The sequence below is a fragment of the Rhinatrema bivittatum genome, chromosome 12 (genome assembly GCF_901001135.1).
Source record: "Rhinatrema bivittatum chromosome 12, aRhiBiv1.1, whole genome shotgun sequence".
Taxonomy (NCBI): domain Eukaryota; kingdom Metazoa; phylum Chordata; class Amphibia; order Gymnophiona; family Rhinatrematidae; genus Rhinatrema; species Rhinatrema bivittatum.
Genome location: NC_042626.1, coordinates 65165924 through 65186590, shown reverse-complemented (window position 1 = coordinate 65186590; position 20667 = coordinate 65165924). Strand labels below are relative to the sequence as shown.

General features: G+C 43.4%; 1 protein-coding gene across 4 annotated transcripts in view; it reads left to right on the top strand.

Annotated features, from left to right (window-relative positions):
• Positions 1-14525, top strand: part of PHB (prohibitin) — a 72864-nt gene extending 58339 nt beyond the window's left edge. For all 4 annotated transcript variants that reach the window (XM_029573248.1, XM_029573247.1, XM_029573250.1 and 1 more), the window contains 2 exons: positions 7469-7564; positions 13424-14525. In XM_029573248.1, the coding sequence (XP_029429108.1) occupies positions 7469-7564; positions 13424-13636 (309 nt within the window). In that variant the 3' untranslated portion in view covers positions 13637-14525. The remainder of the gene's footprint in view (positions 1-7468; positions 7565-13423) is intronic.
• The last annotated feature ends 6142 nt before the right edge of the window (positions 14526-20667 follow it).

The window sequence follows — 20667 nt, the reverse complement described above, 5'->3', positions numbered from 1 at the left end:
TATGCGATGGCGTTTTGCAGTGTTCCTCAGGATGTGTTAATAGAGTCTCCCCGCCACTCCCTGCAGAAGAAGCAGGCAGTGGAGACTACATTGACAAGGCTCCTCAGCCTAAGGGCTTTGGTCCTAGTGCCCATGTCTCAAGAAATTATGGGGCGATATGCCATTTATTTTGAAGTGCTAAAGAGGGAGGGCTCTTTTCGTCCCATCCTGGACCTCAAAGGTGTCAACTGTCATCTGCAAGTGAAACATTTTTGCATGGAAACCGTGCACTCACTGATAATGGCCATGCAGTTGGGGGAATTTCTGACCTCCCTGGATCTGTCCGAAGCGTATCTTCACATTCTCATTCGGCTAGAACATCAATGCTTTCTGTGTTTCACAGTTCTGGGGTACCAATTTCAGTTTCAGGCATTGCCCTTTGGTCTGGCCACTGCTCCCAGAACCTTTTCCAAGGTAATAGTAATAGTTGCGGCAGAGTTGAGAGAGGATGGAATCTTAGTACACCTGTATTTGGATGACTGGCTGATTCGAGTCAAGTCACTGGAAGAGAGCTGCCTGGTGTCTCACAAGGTGATATCCCTGTTGCAGGAGCTCGGCTAGGTGGTGAACCTAGCCAAAAGCAGTGTTCAGCCTACTCAGTTGCTGGAATACCTCTGGGTTTGGTTCGACATGAAACAGGGCAAGTTGTTCCTGTCGAAAGCTCGAAATCAAAAGTTGCTAGCTCAACTCCATCTATTGTTGAACACTCTGTGCCTGACCGTATGGTCTTAACTGCACATACTTGGCTTAATGTCAGCGACTCTGGAAGTGGTACCGTGGGTGAGGGCAAATATTCGTTCTCTTCAGCGCTCCCTGCTGTCTCGATGGAACCCACGGTCACAGGAATATTCGATTCAGCTCCACCTACCGATAGAGGTCTCCTCCCAACTGCAGTGGTGGCTGCAGACGGATCATTTTTGGAAGGGAGTTTCCATCAATTGGCAGGGAGGTACCAAGAGCCAACAAGCGTTGCAGGAAATAGATCATCTTATGGAATGGGCAGAAGTGCATCTCCAGATGATCTCAGCCTCGCACATTGCAGGCAAAGACAATGTAAGAGCAGATTTTCTCAGCAGGGAGAGTCTGGACCCAGGAGAGTAGGCACTATCAGACAAGGCGTCTTAGCTGATTCGGAATCGCTGGCGGTCTCCCATTCCCAGATCTGTTGTCATCTTTGCCCAATGCGAAAGTTCTGCGATTCTTCAGCCATAGGAGAGATCTGAAGTCATTGGGGATCGATGCCCTAGTGCAGGAGTGGCTGGAAGACAAATTGCTGTATGCCTTTCCTCCGTGGCCCATGTCGGGCACATTGATTCGAAGGATCGAACGCAACAGAGGGATGGTGCTCTTGGTCCCTCCAGATTGGCCAAGGAGACTCTGATATGCAGATCTGTGGAGGCTCCTGGTGGATTTGCATCTTCGACTTCCAGCACACAGAACCTGTTGCAGCAGAGACCTATTCTTCACGAAGACCTGACTCGATTTTGTCTTACAGTATGGCCCTTGAAAGGGCTTGCTTGCTTGAAAGGTGGATACTCCGTGGCAGTGATTTCCATCTTGCTAAGAGCTTGAAAGTTCTCCACTTCCTTGGCTTATGTGTGGGTTTGGAGAGTGTTTGTTTGAGGCCTTGTGTGCGGATAGAGGTACTCTTCCTTCCTTGGTCAAGATTCCACTTATTTTGGAATTTTTGCAGGATGGCTTGAATAAAGGCTTGGCTTTTAATTCCTTAAAGGTGCAAGTAGCAGCTCTCGCCTGTTTCAGGGTCAGGTAAATGTAGACCCTTGTCGGCTCATTCTGATGTCGCCCGATTTCTGAAAGGAGTGAAACATCTTTGTCCTCCTTTGCGGTTTCTGGTGTCCCTATGGAGTCTCAATTTGGTTTTGGATTTTTTGGCGGGCCCTACGCTTAGACAACTACGTACTCTGTCCTTGCAGTTGCTGACTTTGAAAACTCTGTTCCTTATGGCAATTTTGTTCTGTGCGTAGGGTTTCTGAACTGCAGGCCTTGTCTTGAACATAAGAAAATGCCATACTGGGTCAGACCAAGGGTCCATCAAGCCCAGCATCCTGTTTCCAACAGTGGCCAATCCAGGCCATAAGAACCTGGCAAGTACCCAAAAACTAAGTCTATTCCATGTAACCATTGCTAATGGCAGTGGCTATTCTCTAAGTGAACTTAATAGCAGGTAATAGACTTCTCCTCCAAGAACTTATCCAATCCTTTTTTAAACCCAGCTATACTAACTGCACTAACCACATCCTCTGGCAACAAATTCCAGAGTTTACTTGTGCGTTGAGTAAAAAAGAACTTTCTCCGATTAGTTTTAAATGTGCCCCATGCTAACTTGATGGAGTGCCCCCTAGTCTTTCTACTATCCGAAAGAGTAAATAACCGATTCACATCTACCCGTTCTAGACCTCTCATGATTTTAAACACCTCTATCATATCCCCCCTCAGCTGTCTCTTGCTGGGAGCCTTTCCTCTGGGTGATTCCAGGGGCGATACAGCTGCATACTGTTCCTTCCTTTTATTGAAGGTGGTCATTGAGTTTCAGTTGAATCACTCCATTTCTCTGTCTCTGGACAGAGGGACAGAGATGTAGAAGAGTATTGTCTGTTGCGATCCTTGGATGTCAAGATACATATTGTCAGGTATCTAGAGGTTTCTGAGCCTTTGAGGAAGTCTGATCGCCTGTTTGTCCTTCATGGTGGTATTAGAGAGGGAAAGCCAGCCTCGCAGGCTACAATAGCTCACTGGATTAAAGATGTAGTCATGGCTGCATACGTGGATGCTGGGAAGTTGTTACTTAGTCAGGTTAGGGCTCATTCCACTAGGGCTCAGGCAGTGGCATGGGCAGAAGTTAGATTGTTGTCTTCTGTCGACATTTGCCGAGCTGCGATGTGGTCCTCCTTACACACCTTTTCCAGGAATTACCTGGATGTTCAGGCCCGGGAGAATGTGGCCTTTGCATGTGTGGTTTTGACTGGACCAGGGGCAGCCTCCCTCCCTATTCGGGAGTAGCTTGGGTATATCTCACTTGTTCTGGATTCATCTGACTGGACACTAAGAAAATGAGAAATTACTACTTACCTGATAATTTCCTTTTCTTTAGGACAGTCAGATGAATCCAGCTTCCCTCCCTTTGCTGCCAAGTGATTGCATAATGATCCTCCTGTGCGCCTACTTGTTATAGGGATTACTGGTAAGTGTTACTCCAATCCAAACTAGTGTTACATTCTTGTCTGAGCTCAGTGTTGCCTTTTGGCCGAGTATTGAAATGGTTATCTGTTGTTAATTCAGTTTTTTTGCTAGTCTTTCCCAGTTGCTTTTGAAGAAAATAACTGGCAAGCTATCGTCACTGCAGGGGTATATATACTGTGACGTCAGTTTTCTCCGTCTCCATCTGCTGGTAGAGGTGCATAATCCACTTGTTCTGGATTCATCTTACTGTCCTAAAGAAAAGGAAATTATCAAGTAAGTAAAACTTCTTAATATGTGCCATTCTTCTCTGAGCGGGACATCCTCAGGCTCCTGCAATACCAATTTGGTGCTCTTCCGTTTCCCCTGCTCCACAATTAAGGTCTTCCTTCACCCACACTTTCTTTCTTTGGCTACTGGATCTGCCTCTGGTCAGGTTCAAGCAAAACACAGAAGTGGCTGGCGCAGGAAGAGGGCACCTAAGCAAGGCCTATCTAGAAGACAGGCTCCATCGGACCCTTCTGTCTAGCTCAGTAGAGCTTTTTTTTATTCTGCTGAGCATGTACAGGAGTTCCTGCACATGTGCTGATTCATGAATCCTTTTTTTATCCACACTGCCTTACAGATGTATACCCTCTCCTACCATTTTTATCTTTATTGCTCTTCATATTCGGGGATACACAAGCCTTCCTTTAAAGCTGGCACTGGAGGTAGCTTCGTTCATGAGTCCTTGGAACATAACTACTGGATTCCCACTGTTCCATTGGATTTGGCACTCATAATTTCGACTGTCTATGGCGATCCCTTACCAGGATGTGGCACGAGGGCCACTGTCCTGCTCACTATGCAGACTGGCCTCCTGCACAGGGAGCAGATCAGTCTATATGTACTGCGCAAAGCGGTCAACAGATAATCTTGGGCCTCCTTTGATTCATGCTGCATCAACCCCACATTGATTGGAGTACTCTACAGCTTGCCAGATAGAGCCCCTGCTGCCACGAGCAATGTTTTGCAACAGTCTTGCCTGTTATGCATCTTGCCTACACAGCCACCCTGGAGCTACCAGGGCTGCAACTACAGTACACGGAGTATGCAGATGTCTTTAGCAAACAGCAGGTGGAGGTCCTGCTGGCTCATCACTCCTATGACTGTCTCATTGACTTGATTCCAGGGAAAGTACCTCCCAGGGGTAGAGTCTATCCATTCTCCATGCTAGAAACAGAGGCCATGTCAAAATATATCAAGGAAAATCTGGACAGATGGCTTATTTGCTCTTCCTCATTGCTTGCTGGGGCTGGATTTTTTTTTTTTCTCATGGACAAAAAGGATGGTTCATTACACCCTTGCATCAACTACCATGGGCTCAATGCCATTACCAAGAAAAACAGATACATACTCCCACTGATTGCAGAGCTCTTCAGTCACCTCAAACGGGGTGCAGATGTTTACCATGTTGGACCTGCCGGGAGCATACAACCTGATTAGGATCTGAGAGGGAGAAGAATGGAAGACTGCTTTTAATACCAGGGATGGACACTATGAATAACTGGTAATACTCTTCGGATTATGCAACACCTCCACAGTCTTTCAGTTTATGGTCATTGAGATTTTTCAGGATCTTCTGTACTCCCATGTAGTTGTATATCTGGATGATATTCTAGTATTTTCAAGGTCATAGAGAGAGCACAGAGATCATGTGAAGCAAGTTCTCCAGAGCCTCCGTGAGAACCACCTGTATGCAAAATTAGAAAAATTTACTTTTGAACAGGAGGAACCTCCTTTCCGAGACTATATCATTATCCAGCTAGGCCTAGACATGGATATCCATCCTGGATTTGCCCTAACCCATGGGCTTTAAAGCCCTGCAGTGCTTCTTCAAGTTTGCAAACTATTACAGGCAGTTCATTCATGGCTACGCCACGTTGGTCGCACCACTCACTGCTCTCACTAAAAAGGGCGCAGACACCAGGAATTGGACATATAGCGCCCTTCAGGCATTTCAGCGTCTCAAGGAGGAATTCACCCAAGACCTGTGTCTGCACCACCCAGACCATACTGGAGGTAGATGCCTCTACCATCGGGGTAGGGGCCATCCTCTTATAGCACAACAGCCATGGAACTCTCATGACCTGGTCTTATTTCTCTCAAACATTTACTCCCGCAGAGAGAGATTATACTGTTGGAGATCATGAACAGCTAGTAGTGAAGCTATCCTTAGAAAAATGACATCTATTGGAAGGGGCCAGTCAACCTGTGACTGTCTGTAAGGACTATAAGAATCTGGACCACCTGGTGCAAGCACAGCAACTGTGAACCCACACAAAGCCCACTGGTCATTATTTGTTAACCAGTTTAACTTTGAGCTGTGGTATCACCCTGCAGAGAAAAACCAAAGGCCAATGAATGGCCTCTCGTGTTCTTTTGATCCTGAAAGCTCCCTGGAGGCACCGCAACATATCATTGACCCTGCAAGAATTGTAGTTGCTGCCGCAGTGACAGTCCCTCTTGGGAAGACTTTCAATTCCTTAATGTTTACGTCAGAAAGTTCTTCAGTGGGGGCCGCCTGCTGGGACACCCTGGCATCACCTGAACCTTGGTGTTAATTTTCAGTCATTACTGAAATGAAAACAGATGTGAAGCAATATGTAGAGTCCTTTCCCACATATGCTATGAAAGAGTCCTCTAATTTGATCTTGGAGGATGTTACAGTTGCTGCCTGGGCCCATTTGGCCACTGACTTTGTCACTGACCTTTTCATCTCAAGTGGCAATACCACCATATGGGTGGTGGTGCATCGTTTCTCAAAGATGGCCCATTTCATGCTTCTTCCTGGTCTTCCTTTAGTGCCTCTTTGTCCAGCACATCTTGCATCTGCATGGGCTCCCTCTTCACATCCTCTTGTAACATGGGGTCCAGTTTATGGCTCATTTCTGGAAAAGCCTGTACAAGAAGTTCAGAATTACCTTGGATTTTTCTTCTGCCTATCACCCCCAAGCAGTGGGCAAACTGAGTGTACAAATCAGACTCTCTCAAGGCTTTCCTAAGATCCTATGTAAACCAACATCAGGACAATTGGGCATCCCTATTTCCTTGGACAGAATTTTGCCACAATAATCATGTGAGCAGCTCGACCAGGCCCTCACCATTTTATGTGGTGTTTGGCTGTCACTCCCGTACACCAAAACCTGTCCTGCTCTCCGTCACCTGCCCTGCAGTCAGTTTAATGGGGCATGAACTTCGGCACCACCTTCTAAAACAAGCTTTTCTCCATCAAGTTTTTAAGATTCCTATTTCTAATCAAGTTTGGAATCTGGGTGTACAACTCTAGTGAAATCTGTTAAAAATGCTTTTCATAAACTTTTTCTGTGCCATTTTAAACCTTTTCTGGGAGAAAATTATCTTAAACAGTAGTTACCTTAGTACTCGATTACTGTAATTCTTCATACATTAAGCTGCCACCATCCAACACGCGGACACAACAACTAGTCCACTGTGATCACATAACCCCCCTGCTATTTAATTTACGTTGGCTCCTGGGTATGTGGAGGGTAAAGTTTAAAGTGATAAAATAATTAGCATTAAGGCTTACATGGGCTTGCCCCTATATCTTTTAACAGTTTTAATGATATTTAAGGGCTTCTGATTCTAAATTATTATATGCTCCATTGGTGAAACAAATTAGACTTGCAGAGTTGCAGGAGTATTTATTTTGAGTGTCTGGTGCAATTTTGTGGAATGATTTACCAGACAGTCTTAAAGCTGAAATATCTATGGTTTATTTCTCAGTAAATTAGAGTAAGTGGGCCAGTTTTTAGTTTTCACTGCAGGATTATTTGCTAGATTAACTGAAAGAATGTTGGCATGCCTTCTGGTTTTAACTTTTTATTATTGGTGCTATACTTTTTGTTATTTGAGTGTGTCTCTTATTTGTTTTATTTGATTCTGTTTGCTGTCTGTCCATATAATTTTACTATTTTATGAATGTTGCCTTTGTTACATGCCTAAATGTAATGGTGTAGCATAGGATATACATTTTTTTAAAAATAGTTATGCACTGAAGTGGAGTTGGTAGGAAACCTTCCCCATTCATGTAGGTAATTTTAACACCAAACTCAAACATAACTAAATCCCCAGCTCCATAAGCAGGAGTTCCCAGTGATCCAGGCAATGTATTTTATACTATCTCCTGCTTCAACCTTTAATATAACTCATTCTTCATTTCCTTCCACAGACTCATCTGACCTTTGGTAAAGAATTCACAGAAGCAGTAGAAGCCAAGCAGGTGGCCCAGCAGGAGGCTGAGAGAGCTAGATTTATTGTTGAAAAGGTGAGATAATCGCTGAAACAGAGCCCCTCTTTTCAGATAATCCTTTTCAAAGGATCTAAATTGGGGCTTCCTAAACCTGTCTTGGGGGACCCCACAGCTAGTCGGGTTTTCAGGCTATCCACAATAAATATGCATGAGAAAATGTATCTCATGCATATTCATTGTGAATATCCTGAAAACCCGATTAGCTGTGTGGTCCCCAGGACAGGTTTGGGAAGCCCTGCTCTAATGGTCTCTGAAAGAATTATCTAGTTGGAGAGAAGTAACAAGTAGAGGTCACAAGAATGAATTTTTTTCTCGGAACCAGAGGTTTTTCCTGTTCTTTTGGCTTCTAGCTAGTCAGAAGCAGGGATCTGGTACTGTAAACCTTCATTTGCAATGACCCAGGGATTGTATAAGTGCCATGATGGGTTTATTGAGTGTAGCATCCTGTCTCCAACACTGGCCAATCTGGGTTGCAAGTATTTGGCAGATCCCCCAACAGTTGATCAATTTCTGGTATCTCACTCCCAGGGATAAGTGCTGACTTTTCCAAGCGTACTTGGCTAATAATTTTATATGGACTTTTCCTTCAAGAACTTTTCCGATCTTCTTTTGAACTCTGGTGGTGGGGTGGAGGGGAATTAGGGCTGGAGGGTACTGGAAGCCAATAGTAACAGGTGGGAGAGAGAAAAAGGGAAATAAAAATGGATAAAGTGCGTAGCTTGCTGGGCAGACTGGATGGGCCGTTTGGTCGTCTTCTGCCGTCATTTCTATGTTTCTATATGTTTCTACTAAGTTAGTAACTTTGACCACATCTTCTGACAACAGATTCCATAACTTTATAGTTTGCTGAGTGAAAAAATACTTAAGATTTGTTTTCAATTTACTGGTTTCCAGGTCTAGTGTAGTTTGAAAAGGTAAATAACTGTTCCATATTTATCCGTTCCACTCCACTCATTATAAATCACAATATTTCTAAATCATATTTCTCTAAGTTAGGCTAAACAGATTAGGGCTCTTTCTCCATAAGGGAGCTTTTCTATCATTTTTGTTGCCCTTTCTCTGTACCTTTTCTATGTCTGTCTCTTTTTTGAGATGGGGTGATCAGAACTGCACACGATACTGCACCTTGGATCTATAATAAAGGCATTATAATCTGTTTTGTTCTCTGTTCCTTTACAAATAATTAAAATTCTGCCTTTGTGCCACTGCACACTGAGTCAAAGATTTCAAGGTATTATCTGTAAGAACTCATCTTTTTCCGGTGTGGTGACTCCTAACATAGAACCCAGAATTGTGTACTTGTCCTTAGGATTATTTTTCCCTTCGTGCATTACTTTGCACTTGTCAACATTAAATTGCACCTGCCATTTAGAAGCCCAGTCTCACAAAGCCTTTTTTTTTTACAGTTCCTCACAATCCACCTCTGTTTTAATGACTTGATATAATTTTTTCATCCACAAATTGGTCACCTTACTCATTCATTTCTCCAGATCATTTATGAATATGCTAATAGCACAAGTCCCAGTTCAGACCCCTCGGGCACTCCACTAATGATCTTTCTCCATTTGGAAAATTATTTAGTCATACACTCTGTTTCCTGCCTTTTATCCAGTTTCCAAGCCACAATGGAGAGGAAGCTCTTCTAAGGAAGAGGGCTTGATGTGATTTACATAGATGTCAACAAAGTTTTCAATATGCTCATGCCTAGGATGCTCATGAATAAAATGAAAAGGTTGGGAGTGGGTGCCAAGATAGTGGAGTGGATTACAAACTGGTTGACTGAGAAGAAAGAGCCATATTAAGTGGAGTGCCACAAGGATCGGTTTTGATGAATATCTTCATGAGCGACATTGCCGAAGGGATAGAAGGAAAAGTATTTTGTTTATGGATGATAGTAAGACCTGCAACAGAGTGGACCCCTGAAGTAGTAGAGAGAATGAAAAGTGAATTAAGAAAGCTTAAAGAATGGTTGAAGGTTTGGCAGCTGGGATTCAGTGTTAAGAAGGGCAGAGTCATGGATAGGGGGTGTACTAATCCAAAAGAGCTGTATGCGATGGAGGGCGAAAGACTAATGTGCACAGACTGGGAGAGGGACTTTGTGGTAATAGTGTCTGGTGATCTGAAGCCAGCAAAGCAATGTGACAAGGCGTCAGCTAAAGCCAGAAGAATGCTGGGCTGCATAGAGAGAGGAATAGCATGTAAGGAAAAGGAGGTGATAACGGCCTTGTACAGGTCCTTGGTGAGGCCTCACCTGGAGTAATGTGTTCAGTGCTGGAGACTTTATCTCCAAAAAGGATAAACACAGGATGGAAGCAATCCAGAGAAGGGCAACCAAAATGGGGTGGGGTCTGTAGTGGAAGACTTATGAGACTGAAGGATCTAAATAAGTGTGTCTGGAAGAGATGAGGTGCAGGGGTGATTGAAAAAGATCTTCAGATACGTGCAAGTTTTTAATGATTTGTGGTCTTTTAACCTTTTCTATTGAAAAGGAAACTGTAGAACTAAGTGTCACTAAATGAAACTCTAGGAGAGATGACTCAGAACCAACATCAGGAAATATTTCTTCACGGAGAAGGTAATGGATGCTTGGAATGCTCTCCCAGAAGAGGTGGTCAAGACAAAAACAGTAAATTAATTCGAAAGGGCATGGAATAAACACTGCAGAGCTGTAGAGGCTAGAGGTTGGAAATGAAGAAAAGGGTGCAATGGAATAATTTGCACAGAGCAGCAGTTAACAACCATAAGCAACTTGCTGGCAGACTGGATGGACTAATTGGTCTTTATCTGCTTTAATTACTGTTATGCTACAATTTTCTTAGGAGTCTGTTATGAGGGACTTTGCTAAATGTCTTCTAAAAAATCAAAATACACTATATCAACTGGCTCACCTTTTATCTGCAGATTTACACCTTAAAAAATGTAATAAATTAGTAAGGCAAGACTTCCCTTTGCAAAAACCATGTTGACTCTCCCCCATTAAACCATGTGTGTCTGTGGTCAGTAGTTTTGTTTTTGAATGGCACCAGTTTCCCCGAATCACCCCTAGAGCCCTTTTAAAAAATTGACGACATATTGGCCACCCTCCAGTCTACAGTTTCTGTGGCTATTTTTAAATGATAGGTTGCAAATCACCAGCAACAGGTCTGCAATTTCATTTTTCAATTGTTTATTTTGTCAGTTGAAATTATCCTCCTGTTTCACAGTGATTTTATTTAGTCACGCAGAATCATCACCACTAAAAAAAAAAAAAAAAAATGTTTCCAATGTGGTTATGAGCCCCCCTTTTTTCCCCATCATATTTTGTATTCCTTTCCAACTTACTTTAGTCTAATCATAATTTTGTAACAGCCCTCAGCTGGGTGCCATGCACCAGGGAGCCTTCAGGACTCTGCAGTTATGGGCCTTAAAGCTCACTAGATGTCATTGCATCGTTATTACACATATCCCTCCCCTACATTCCCAGTTAACCTGGAGAGTGGAAGACCTGAACTGCAAATTAAATCCAAGTTCTCTGCTTGGCAATGCATAACACTACCACTCTATGTTAATGGTTTCGAGGTGTTTGAGTGGAATCTTGGGTGCTGCGGAGATGGCCACTCCCACGGGGAGGAGCCCCGTGAGGAACCGCATACTAGGCTAGACTCGAGACACGCAGACACAGAGAATTCGTGTTTATTATACAGCTTGGTGGTACTGCCCAGGGGTGGCAGCAGTGAGGTAACCCAGTAGAGTAGTCCAGGGGTCCTCGGTAGAGGAGACCCGTCCCACACTCCAATGATGGTAGGCAGTGCTGGGTAGAAGAGAGAGTCCCGGATGTAGACTCGCAGCGCTGAAGGTGAGACAAGCTGACAAGGTTAGTTTAACCCACTGAATAGATAGCTGTACTTGTTGAAGATCTTGGCAGGCAGAAGTAGTTGGTTGCAGGCCCTCGAGGATCGAGTGCCCAATATCCCAGATAGGTACCTGAAAGAAAGCACAAGGGCCCCCGAGGAGCGGGTATCCAGGTTAGAGATGAAAGACCCCGAAGGGCAGAGAGAGCTTCCAGCAGCAGCAAGGAAGCGGCAAGTAGCTTAGACCGGAGGCGAAACCAATCCTTGCTAACTCAGTTTGTTAGCAAACGAAGGGCAGGCTAAATACCCGGATGGCATGACGTCACTCGAGGAGGACGCCCCTGAGGTTCCCGCCATGACGTGAATAAAGACGTGGGTGGCATGCGCGCGCGCACCCTAGGAGGCCCTCGGGAGAAACATGGCAAACACCGTCGCCGAAGCCATTCCGGGAACGCCGGAGAGAGCGGCAAGATGACGCGGCAGCAGCCATCCTCCCAAGGCTTGAGGAGATAGAAGGAAGAAAGGTGAGGCACAGAGGTCGAAGCCGTCTGAGACCGACGGACGCAACACTCTACCACCAGGCGGACTCCAAAGTGATCAGTTTTAAGTCCACTACTATTATCAGACACGGAGAAGACATTCAGGCCGATGCAATATCGTGCGCTGAGCCTAGTGCTTGGAAACGTGTTTTGGACATGCGTCCAATACCCCTTATTCAATAAGGGAATCAGCGTGTCCGAAATGCGTGTCGCTAATAGCGCTCATCACATGTAAATTCATGTTGATGAGGCTATTAGCTATTACCCACTTATATAAAATTTGCATTCCTATGAGACTGTACAGGTTTCATGTTTATGTTTATGTATTACTACTGTTAAGGTCTCTATATTATTGCTGTTATCTCCTCTTTGGTAAAATCAATAAAAAATAAATTGAAAAAAAAAAAATTTGCACTCAATGCACATTTTTACTCAAAAATTAACACCTGCTCTGGGGCATGTCCTAAGTCTTCAGGAGCCCGTAAAGTTAATAGAAAAGCAGAAAATACTGCTTCTCTGAGGTTCCTATGACTTAATATTGTGGCGATATTAAGTTGAAGGAACTGAAAGAAGGAGTAAGGTTAAAAAAAAAAAAAAAAGCCTTGCCGCGGTCAGGTTAGGAAGAGGGACACTCAATTAACAAGCCTCTGTCTTTCTAAGCCATGACTGTGCACAGGTTAGGAAAACAGACGCTGGTAAGACTGAGCATCCGTTTTCCTAACTCACGTACAGCCTCTTCTCCTGGGCGTCCGATGCAATCGCACCTTGAATATATTATGCAGTTCTGGTTACCGCATTTCAAAAGAGATATTGCAGAATTAGAAAAAGTACAGAGAAGGGTGACCAAAATGATAAAGGGAATGTATCGTCAAACCCCCCCCCCCCCCCCCCCCCCAATGAGGTTATAGGACTCATCAGCTTGGAGAAGCAACGACTATAAAACAGCGAGTGAATTGGAACGGGTAAATGAGAATCAGTTTACGCTTTCAAAAATTACAAAGACTAGGGGGCTTGCAATGAAGTTACCAGGTGATACATTTAAGATAAACAGGAGAAAATACTTAAGAAAATACTTTTTTTACTCAATGCATAATTAAACTCTGGAATTCATTGCTGGGGGATGTGCTTACAAAATAGCTACTCGCATGCATACCCCTAGAATTCCCCTTTTTTTCCCCCTGTTAACTTTAATTTGTGATTCTTCAAGTAAATGCCTACTCTTGAGGTTTCTAAAATAGCACGTATCTGTATCACACTGTGAAAATTCACCTGCATGAGAAAATGAGTTTAGAAAGTAAAACTGTTATGGTGGATATCTGCCGAGTAAAACTGGATAAGAAAGCCAAGTCCCTTAGACAGGTGTGTTTGATGTAAAAGCTGTGACGGATTCAGGTTACTGAATGTTTGCTGTACTGGAATGAAGCCCAGGGCAGGGAGCCTGGCCTGCCTCACGGCCCGGCTAGGACTTCGTCCTTCATGGTTTTTCCTTCCCCTTTCTCCCACAGGCAGAGCAGCAGAAGAAAGCTGCTATTATCTCTGCAGAGGGCGATTCTAAAGCAGCAGAACTGATTGCCAACTCCCTGGCCAGTGCCGGAGATGGTCTGATCGAACTGCGCAAACTGGAGGCAGCAGAGGACATCGCTTACCAATTGTCCCGATCTCGTAACGTCACCTACCTGCCTTCCGGGCAGACAACATTGCTGCAACTTCCACAGTGACCCCACAAAGATTAGCTGTTAGAGGCAAAGCCAAATTTTTTACATTTACAATTCATGAATTTGAGAATGTAGCTCCCCAGAATGTATAAAAGTAAACTACCAGCATCTGTAAAGTGGGCACCTAAATCGTGTGTGGAGAGTGTGTGACGTTGGGATGGGGTGGTAGATGAATTGGAGGGGTTGTGGTATGAGTGAACTGTATAATATAGGTGCTGATTTTATCCATAAATCTTCTGTGTAATTAAGATAAAATGTACCTTAAAGTATGATACTATGGGGGGAGGGCTAGTCTCTGTCTGTGAGCTGGCCTGTGATACTCAGTCTTTGTTTGGGATGCACGCCTGTTGCTGTATTACATAAATTGAATTTCTTCCTTCTGTTCTAATGTTTCTGTGATGGTGTTCTGTTCATTAATAGACCAATAGAGTGCATTGCTTTTATTGAGCGCAGCAACATGTAAAGGGGAGAGATTTCACCCAGAAGAGTGATGTTCTAATACTGCAGGGGTGTGTTTTGTTTTTCTGTAATTACCACGTTGTCTGACACACAAAGAGTTGGGGAGCAGAGTGTAAACCTGTGTGATGATGGGTCCTGCTTAGTCTTGAAAGTCAGGTACCATGTCTTTGGAGAATTCTTTGTCACTTCAATAAAGGGTATTGAAGCCTTTAGAGAGTCCGGTCATCGGTTTTAAATGTTCTCACGTTGAAGAGCAGCCCAAGACCAAGGTGAATATTCAGTTCTGAGCGTGCAGCGATCACGGCCTGAGATTTTATTTGCTTCCGGCTTGGCCCATCATTACTTACAAAGAGCAGATTTGCCTACCCGCCAGTCCTTTCATTCCCAGAAACTTTTACTTTAGAGCAGTGTAAATAAAAGGACAGAAAAGCTATGTTTTTGTGTTTTTACTTGTTTCAGGGATCTCAAGGACCCTGGAGTAGAGCTTGGAATGGTATGAAGTGGGATGGCTGGGTTGCGAGGTTGAACGCATGGAGCTGAGAGCTGGAAAATGTGATATTAAAGGCATGTGATTTGGCCTGAGTGTGTGGCTATTGTTTATCCCTCCATGCTGGCTGCTTGAGGGTTGGAATTTGAATTGGTGCCCAGAGCCTCTCCTTGTACGGAAAGAATTTCAGCTGGGGAAAGGTATAACAGGCTTCCCCCACTCTTCTTTTATTTGTTTCCTTTATTTTTCTAATTTAAGTTTTATTGAATAAAGCACAATAACAATCAAGAATCTATAATAGTGTAAACCCAATACAAGCATAGGCTATAAGCCAGATAACATAATAAAATTACTGTAATATCCCTTCTTCCACATCCCAAACCACCTCTACATCCCCTCCATCATTATTTGTAATATATGTCCCACAGTCGCAAATCTCATAACATAAAATTACCTAAAGCTTGGACCAGATTTGGTAGTTTGCAAACTCCCTCAAATTTGCAAAGTTCCCCCAGCCATACATTTTCTGCAGACGCTGACATACTAAAGTCCTTATAGACACAGCAGAGGTTTTCCAAACAGCAATAAATATTTGCTGAATCAGCGAATTCAATTTAGTAGACGTAGTTATAGGACTAGTCATCAAACTTAGTTTAGGATCCTTAGTCACTTCAATATGTATAATTTCTTGGATCAGTTCCAGCATCTCATCCCCAAATTTCTGAACTTCTGGTGTCCCCCCCATCAAATATGATAAAATGAACCAAAACCACCACATCCTTGCCAGCAACTCTTCTTTACTTAGTGATATATTTTATGAAGATGTGCTAGTGTGAGATACCATTGGAAGAATAATTTATAACCATTCTTGAGCAAGGCAAGTCTTTCCCTATGACTGAAATGCATAGATCCCATGAGACCTCATCCATATCTGGCTCCCAGTTTTGTATCTGCTTGGGCTTATTAGGCAATGCAGCATGAGCATGGAATAAAGCTTGGAGATGAGACCTTCATGGACATAGTACCAAGCCCCAACTCCAGCCTGGCAGTCCTGCTGGTCAGAGAACATCATCCTGGTGCAGCAGGAAGTGATCCTGTAGCAAGGACCTGCTCTCCAGGTGATGCATTGTCCTCTTGCTCCGAGATGTCTCTCCCAGGAGAGAAGGGTTTGAGTTTTGCGTGCCTAACAGCACGCACTCCCGGTCCTCTTCTGCTGTAAGGGGTACATGGCCTCTGGAAGCTGGGGCTATGGAGTTCGAAGCCTGGATCGTTCGCTGTGACCTCTAGAGTCCTCTCCCGTGGGTTGCTAGGAACCAGTATGCAGTTGAGCCTTCCGGGCCTCTTCTGCTGCTTAATCAAAGGGGAACAGCCATCGCTATCTAATTTCCTTGCGCAGTACAGACATATCGCATGATCTCTATGCTTGCGGACGGGCAATGGAAACAGATCGAATAAATGCCCAGTTCATTTAAGGGTGCCAATTTTCTTGGCTTACACAAGCTAGAGTGAGAGGATATGTTACCCAGATAGAGAGTCCATCAAGCTAAGGTGAGAGAACATTGTACAAATCTCATCTTTGTATGAGTTTCCTCACTCCGAAGGACATCAAATATTCACCCGAGTGTACTACCCAAACCTCACCTTGAGTTACTAGGTGGGCCTCCTAGAGAGATATAAATAGCTTACTACTAGAAGGGCTTTGTAGATAGTCTCAGGCTCTCTCTAAATTTGCATTGCGTTATGGCGCTTATTGCGTGCGTTAAGGCATTTTTCGCATGCGAAAACAGCATAATGTGTTTTGAAAAATGACCCTATTTATCTGGTAGTGAAGGAGAAGGGATGGAAGCATCATATATTCATCATTGTTTCTTCTGAAATAATTTATTTTAGCCTTCTTGCTGAAAGAAAAGATGGCTTATGTGAGTGTTATGTTTGTGTTTCCTTTGAATAAACTCTCTTGCTCTGTGTCCTTTTGGGTACTTTTCCCCCCTCCAAATCCATGCATATGCTTGGACTGCACCCTAGGAGTTGTTATTCTTTCATCTGTTCTGCACACTTAAATGAAGAAGAGTACTAGGCCTCAAAGCATCCAGTTCCATGGAGCAGGTCCATGACCTAGGGGCTGTGTGAGCAGTAAGAATATGAGATTTGTGATTGTTCCCTTACCTGAGGTCAAGCAGCACATGGTATCTCACGATAATGCCAAGTTAGAAGAATTGCTTCCTCCAGTAACTTGTCCAAAGTTACTTAAACATCAAGCATACCATAGTGTTCCCACAGCAGTGTCAGCATGATTTGCAATGATCGATGTATAGTTCTAATGTAATGGGAAAGAATTCAACTACAGCAACATTGGGGTAGTAAACACTAAGTTGAGTGGCCATATGCAACTTCTGAATCGAATGTGCATATTTATATTAAAAAATGTTTTCCACACTATCATCCATTCTAGGTGGCTCAACTATACATACATAGTCATTAAGAACAAAACTTATTGTATATTAAACATTAATATTCATAAAATACTAAAAGACTTCACATGTCTTCAAATCAGTAGCAGAGTTCCATCTTGAAATTAAAGAATCTACCAGATTTGAATGCTTGCATTAACTGATCTGATTCTCAAAGGAAGTGGCTGAAAAAATAAAGGCAAAAAGAACAGCATTCATGAGAGGTCTAGAACAGGTAGATGTGAATCGGTTATTTACTCTTTCGGATAGTAGAAAGACTATTTATTTATTTATTTATTTAACATTTTTATATACCGGCATTCGTAGGACACATCATGTCGGTTCACAATTAACTGAGAAAGGAAATTACATTGAACAAGGGGGGTTTAACTGGGAGAATTGGATAATAATTGGATAAAAGGAACAAGGTAAAAAGCGAAGAACGAGAGAAAAGAGAAAGCAAGCATGGATAACTTAATTGGAAAAATATGGGTTTAAAATTACATATTACATATGTGAACTTATTTACAACGTTGGGGGGAGGGGTGAGGGGAGAGGGAAAGGGGGGGGAGAAAATATGCGAGAGGGGAGGTAAAGGTAAAGGAGAGATTGATATGGTAAAGAAGGCGGGGGGGGGGGGGGAGGCTGAAGAGGCTAAGAGGCGGGGGGGGGGGGGGGGGGGGGGGGGGGGGGAGTGGAGGGGGGGAGTTAGGGGGCACTCCATGAAGTTAGCATGGGGCACATTTAAAACTAATCGGAGAAAGTTCTTTTTTACTCAACGCACAATTAAACTCTGGAATTTGTTGCCAGAGGATGTGGTCAGTGCAGTTAGTATAGCTGTGTTTAAAAAGGATTGGATAAGTTCTTGGAGGAGAAGTCCATTACCTGCTATTAAGTTCACTTAGAGAATAGCCACAGCCATTAGCAATGGTAACATGGAATAGACTTAGTTTTTGGGTACTTGCCAGGCTCTTATGGCCTGGATTGGCCACTGTTGGAAACAGGATGCTGGGCTTGATGGACCCTTGGTCTGACCCAGTATGGCATTTTCTTATGTTCTTATGGATCCCAAAAAGAGGAAGACCAGAAAGAATACCTGGTGATAGTGAGGGAGACTAAGAAAGATGTCAGGAAAGCAAAATGTCAAGTAGAAGAAAGAGGTAAAGAGAGAACAAGAAATTGCCATACTGGGCCAGACCAAGGGTCCATCAAACCCAGCATCCTGTTTCCAACAGTGGCCAATCCAGGCTACAAGTACCTGTCAAGTACCCTAAAACTAAGTATATCCCATGCTACTGTTGCTAATAAAGCATTTCCTAGCATGTAGCAGATGGACTCAGGACCAATTTTTGAATGAAGATCTTTTGGCTAAAATAGCCTCTTTCACCTCCCCTTTTAGCCACGCTGGTAATCGTTTTGCCTTCCTTCCTCCTTTCTTAGTGTCTGGAATACATGTGGACTGTGCTTCTAGTTTGGTGACAAAACATTTTTCAGATATATCAAAGAAAGGAGATATTAGAAATTAAAAGGAGGCAAGGAGAAATGTGTGAGCTCATGCCTAGAGCACCGCAAGTGCAGGCCTGGCCAAGTGGAGCTCTGGTGGCATGTTGGGATTTCCTGTCCGACTCGCTCCTCGGCTGGCTCTCCTCCTCGGAGCGTGCAGTCTTCTGTCGTGCTGATGAAAAGGCTCAGGTGGGAGGAAGGAGCAGTCGCAGCTGGATGACATCATGGCCAGCTTAAAGGGCTGGAACTGGGGCTCTGTTTCCAGCCTTGGCTTCAATCATGGTTCCATCCAAAGTGGAACACAGGTATCTCAGTTAAAAAATTGACTAACTGGTAAATTGACCTTCAAATGATAAGCACAGTATATTATATCTTAGCCAGTTGTTACTTGTTATTTTTTGGAATAAAATGTTTAAAAGGTTATAAAAAAATGGTGAGGATAACTTGTCAAAAACTACAGCGAAGGAAAACACAACTGATGAAGGGGATGGAATGGCTCCCTTATAATGAAAGTTAAAACAGCACAGGGATAGAGTTCTTCAGCATGGAGAAGGTCTTATGGTAGAGGTTTATAAAATCATAAATAGGGTGACACAGGTATAATAGATGGTTATTTATCCTTTTAACTAGTCCTAAGCAGGGGCATAACCACAGATGGGCCACTTTGGTTTCAGGCCCACTCATTGACCACACGGACTGGAAGCAGGAAGTAGCAGCAATCTCTGGTTATGTTCAGTACACTTATGTTTCTTTCTGTGCAGCATTATGGTGGACCCACTGCATCAAACTGATTAAGAACAGCATGCTGCAGTATTTGAGGTTGGATGGGCGCTGGACCTGGAGCAGGTTTTGGGTGTCTCACTGATGCATCTCCTGGGGGTCTGTTGCAGTATAGTCACTCTACCCACCCTGAGTGCGGGTTTGTACTCAGCCCTGTTGCCACTTGTCATTTGATGGTAATGACTGGGACAATGAGAATACCATGGCCACAGATAGTTCATGGACACCATGAGATAAGTTGTTGGAGCCTTCTCTCCTGGTAAAGGGGTGACTCAATAGACCATGAAAAAAGTGAGTGAGGAGACCCACACTCGGCCTGGGCAAGTGTCCTTTTTTTGCATTGAGACTTCACTTAAAATAGCATCTCCCATTTAGCAAGTAGCAGGCTGAGGGGAATGGGTAATGAATGCTAGTCTTTTTTAATAACTGGGGAACTGTTATCTGTGAGGCTATTGTAAAACTGAACCTGGTAAATGTTTGTATTTTCTATTCATCCTTTAGTCCTCTTGTTGCAATAACGTGAATCAGTCTGGGATCAGAGATGGAAGGTGGGAGGATGCTGGGGTGGGATTGGGGATGGGGGACTAGAGGGCTAGTGTCAAGCTAGGAATGGGGGAAGAAAGAGTGAGTGCATATGTGAAAAAGAAAGATACTCTTCTGGCCAACCCTTGCTCTGCTAGTACCATTCCTATTTAGTCCTCATTAGTACTTAGACAAGAGAACATCCCATAAAACTAGCAGGCAGCAGATTCAAAACAAATCAGAAAAAGTATTTTTTTCGCTCACCACAAACAAGCTGTAAAATTTGTTGCCAGAGGATGTGATCAAGGTATGTAGCATAGCTGGGTTTGAAAAGAATTTGGAGAGCTCCTGGAGGGAAAGTCCATAAACCATTATTATTTATTTTTTATTTATTTAACATCTCTTTTATACCGATGTCCGTTCGCACATCGCATCGGTTCACAGTGAACAAACTTTTGGGCAGTGCCCTTACATATAACAGATAACATGGTGAACTTGGAAACATATAAATAATTTTTGGGAGGAGCCCTTACATATAACAATCATCAATGGGTAGATGCTATGTAATAGAACTATAACTATAACTATATACATGATAGTGCACAGTATTAGCCAGGAAGCCATGGGAAAAACCCATCTCTACTGGTGGAAGTGAGCAACAAGTTCTACTCTTTTGAATCTCATGAGGGTACTCGTGGCTTATATTAGACATTGTCAGAGACAAACTCCTGGGCTTGAAACATTTCTGTTCTAATTTAAAATGATACACAGTATAATACAAAAACCATGATTAAAAGTGTTAGGGAAATGTTGTGGTTCACTCGTTTATCAAA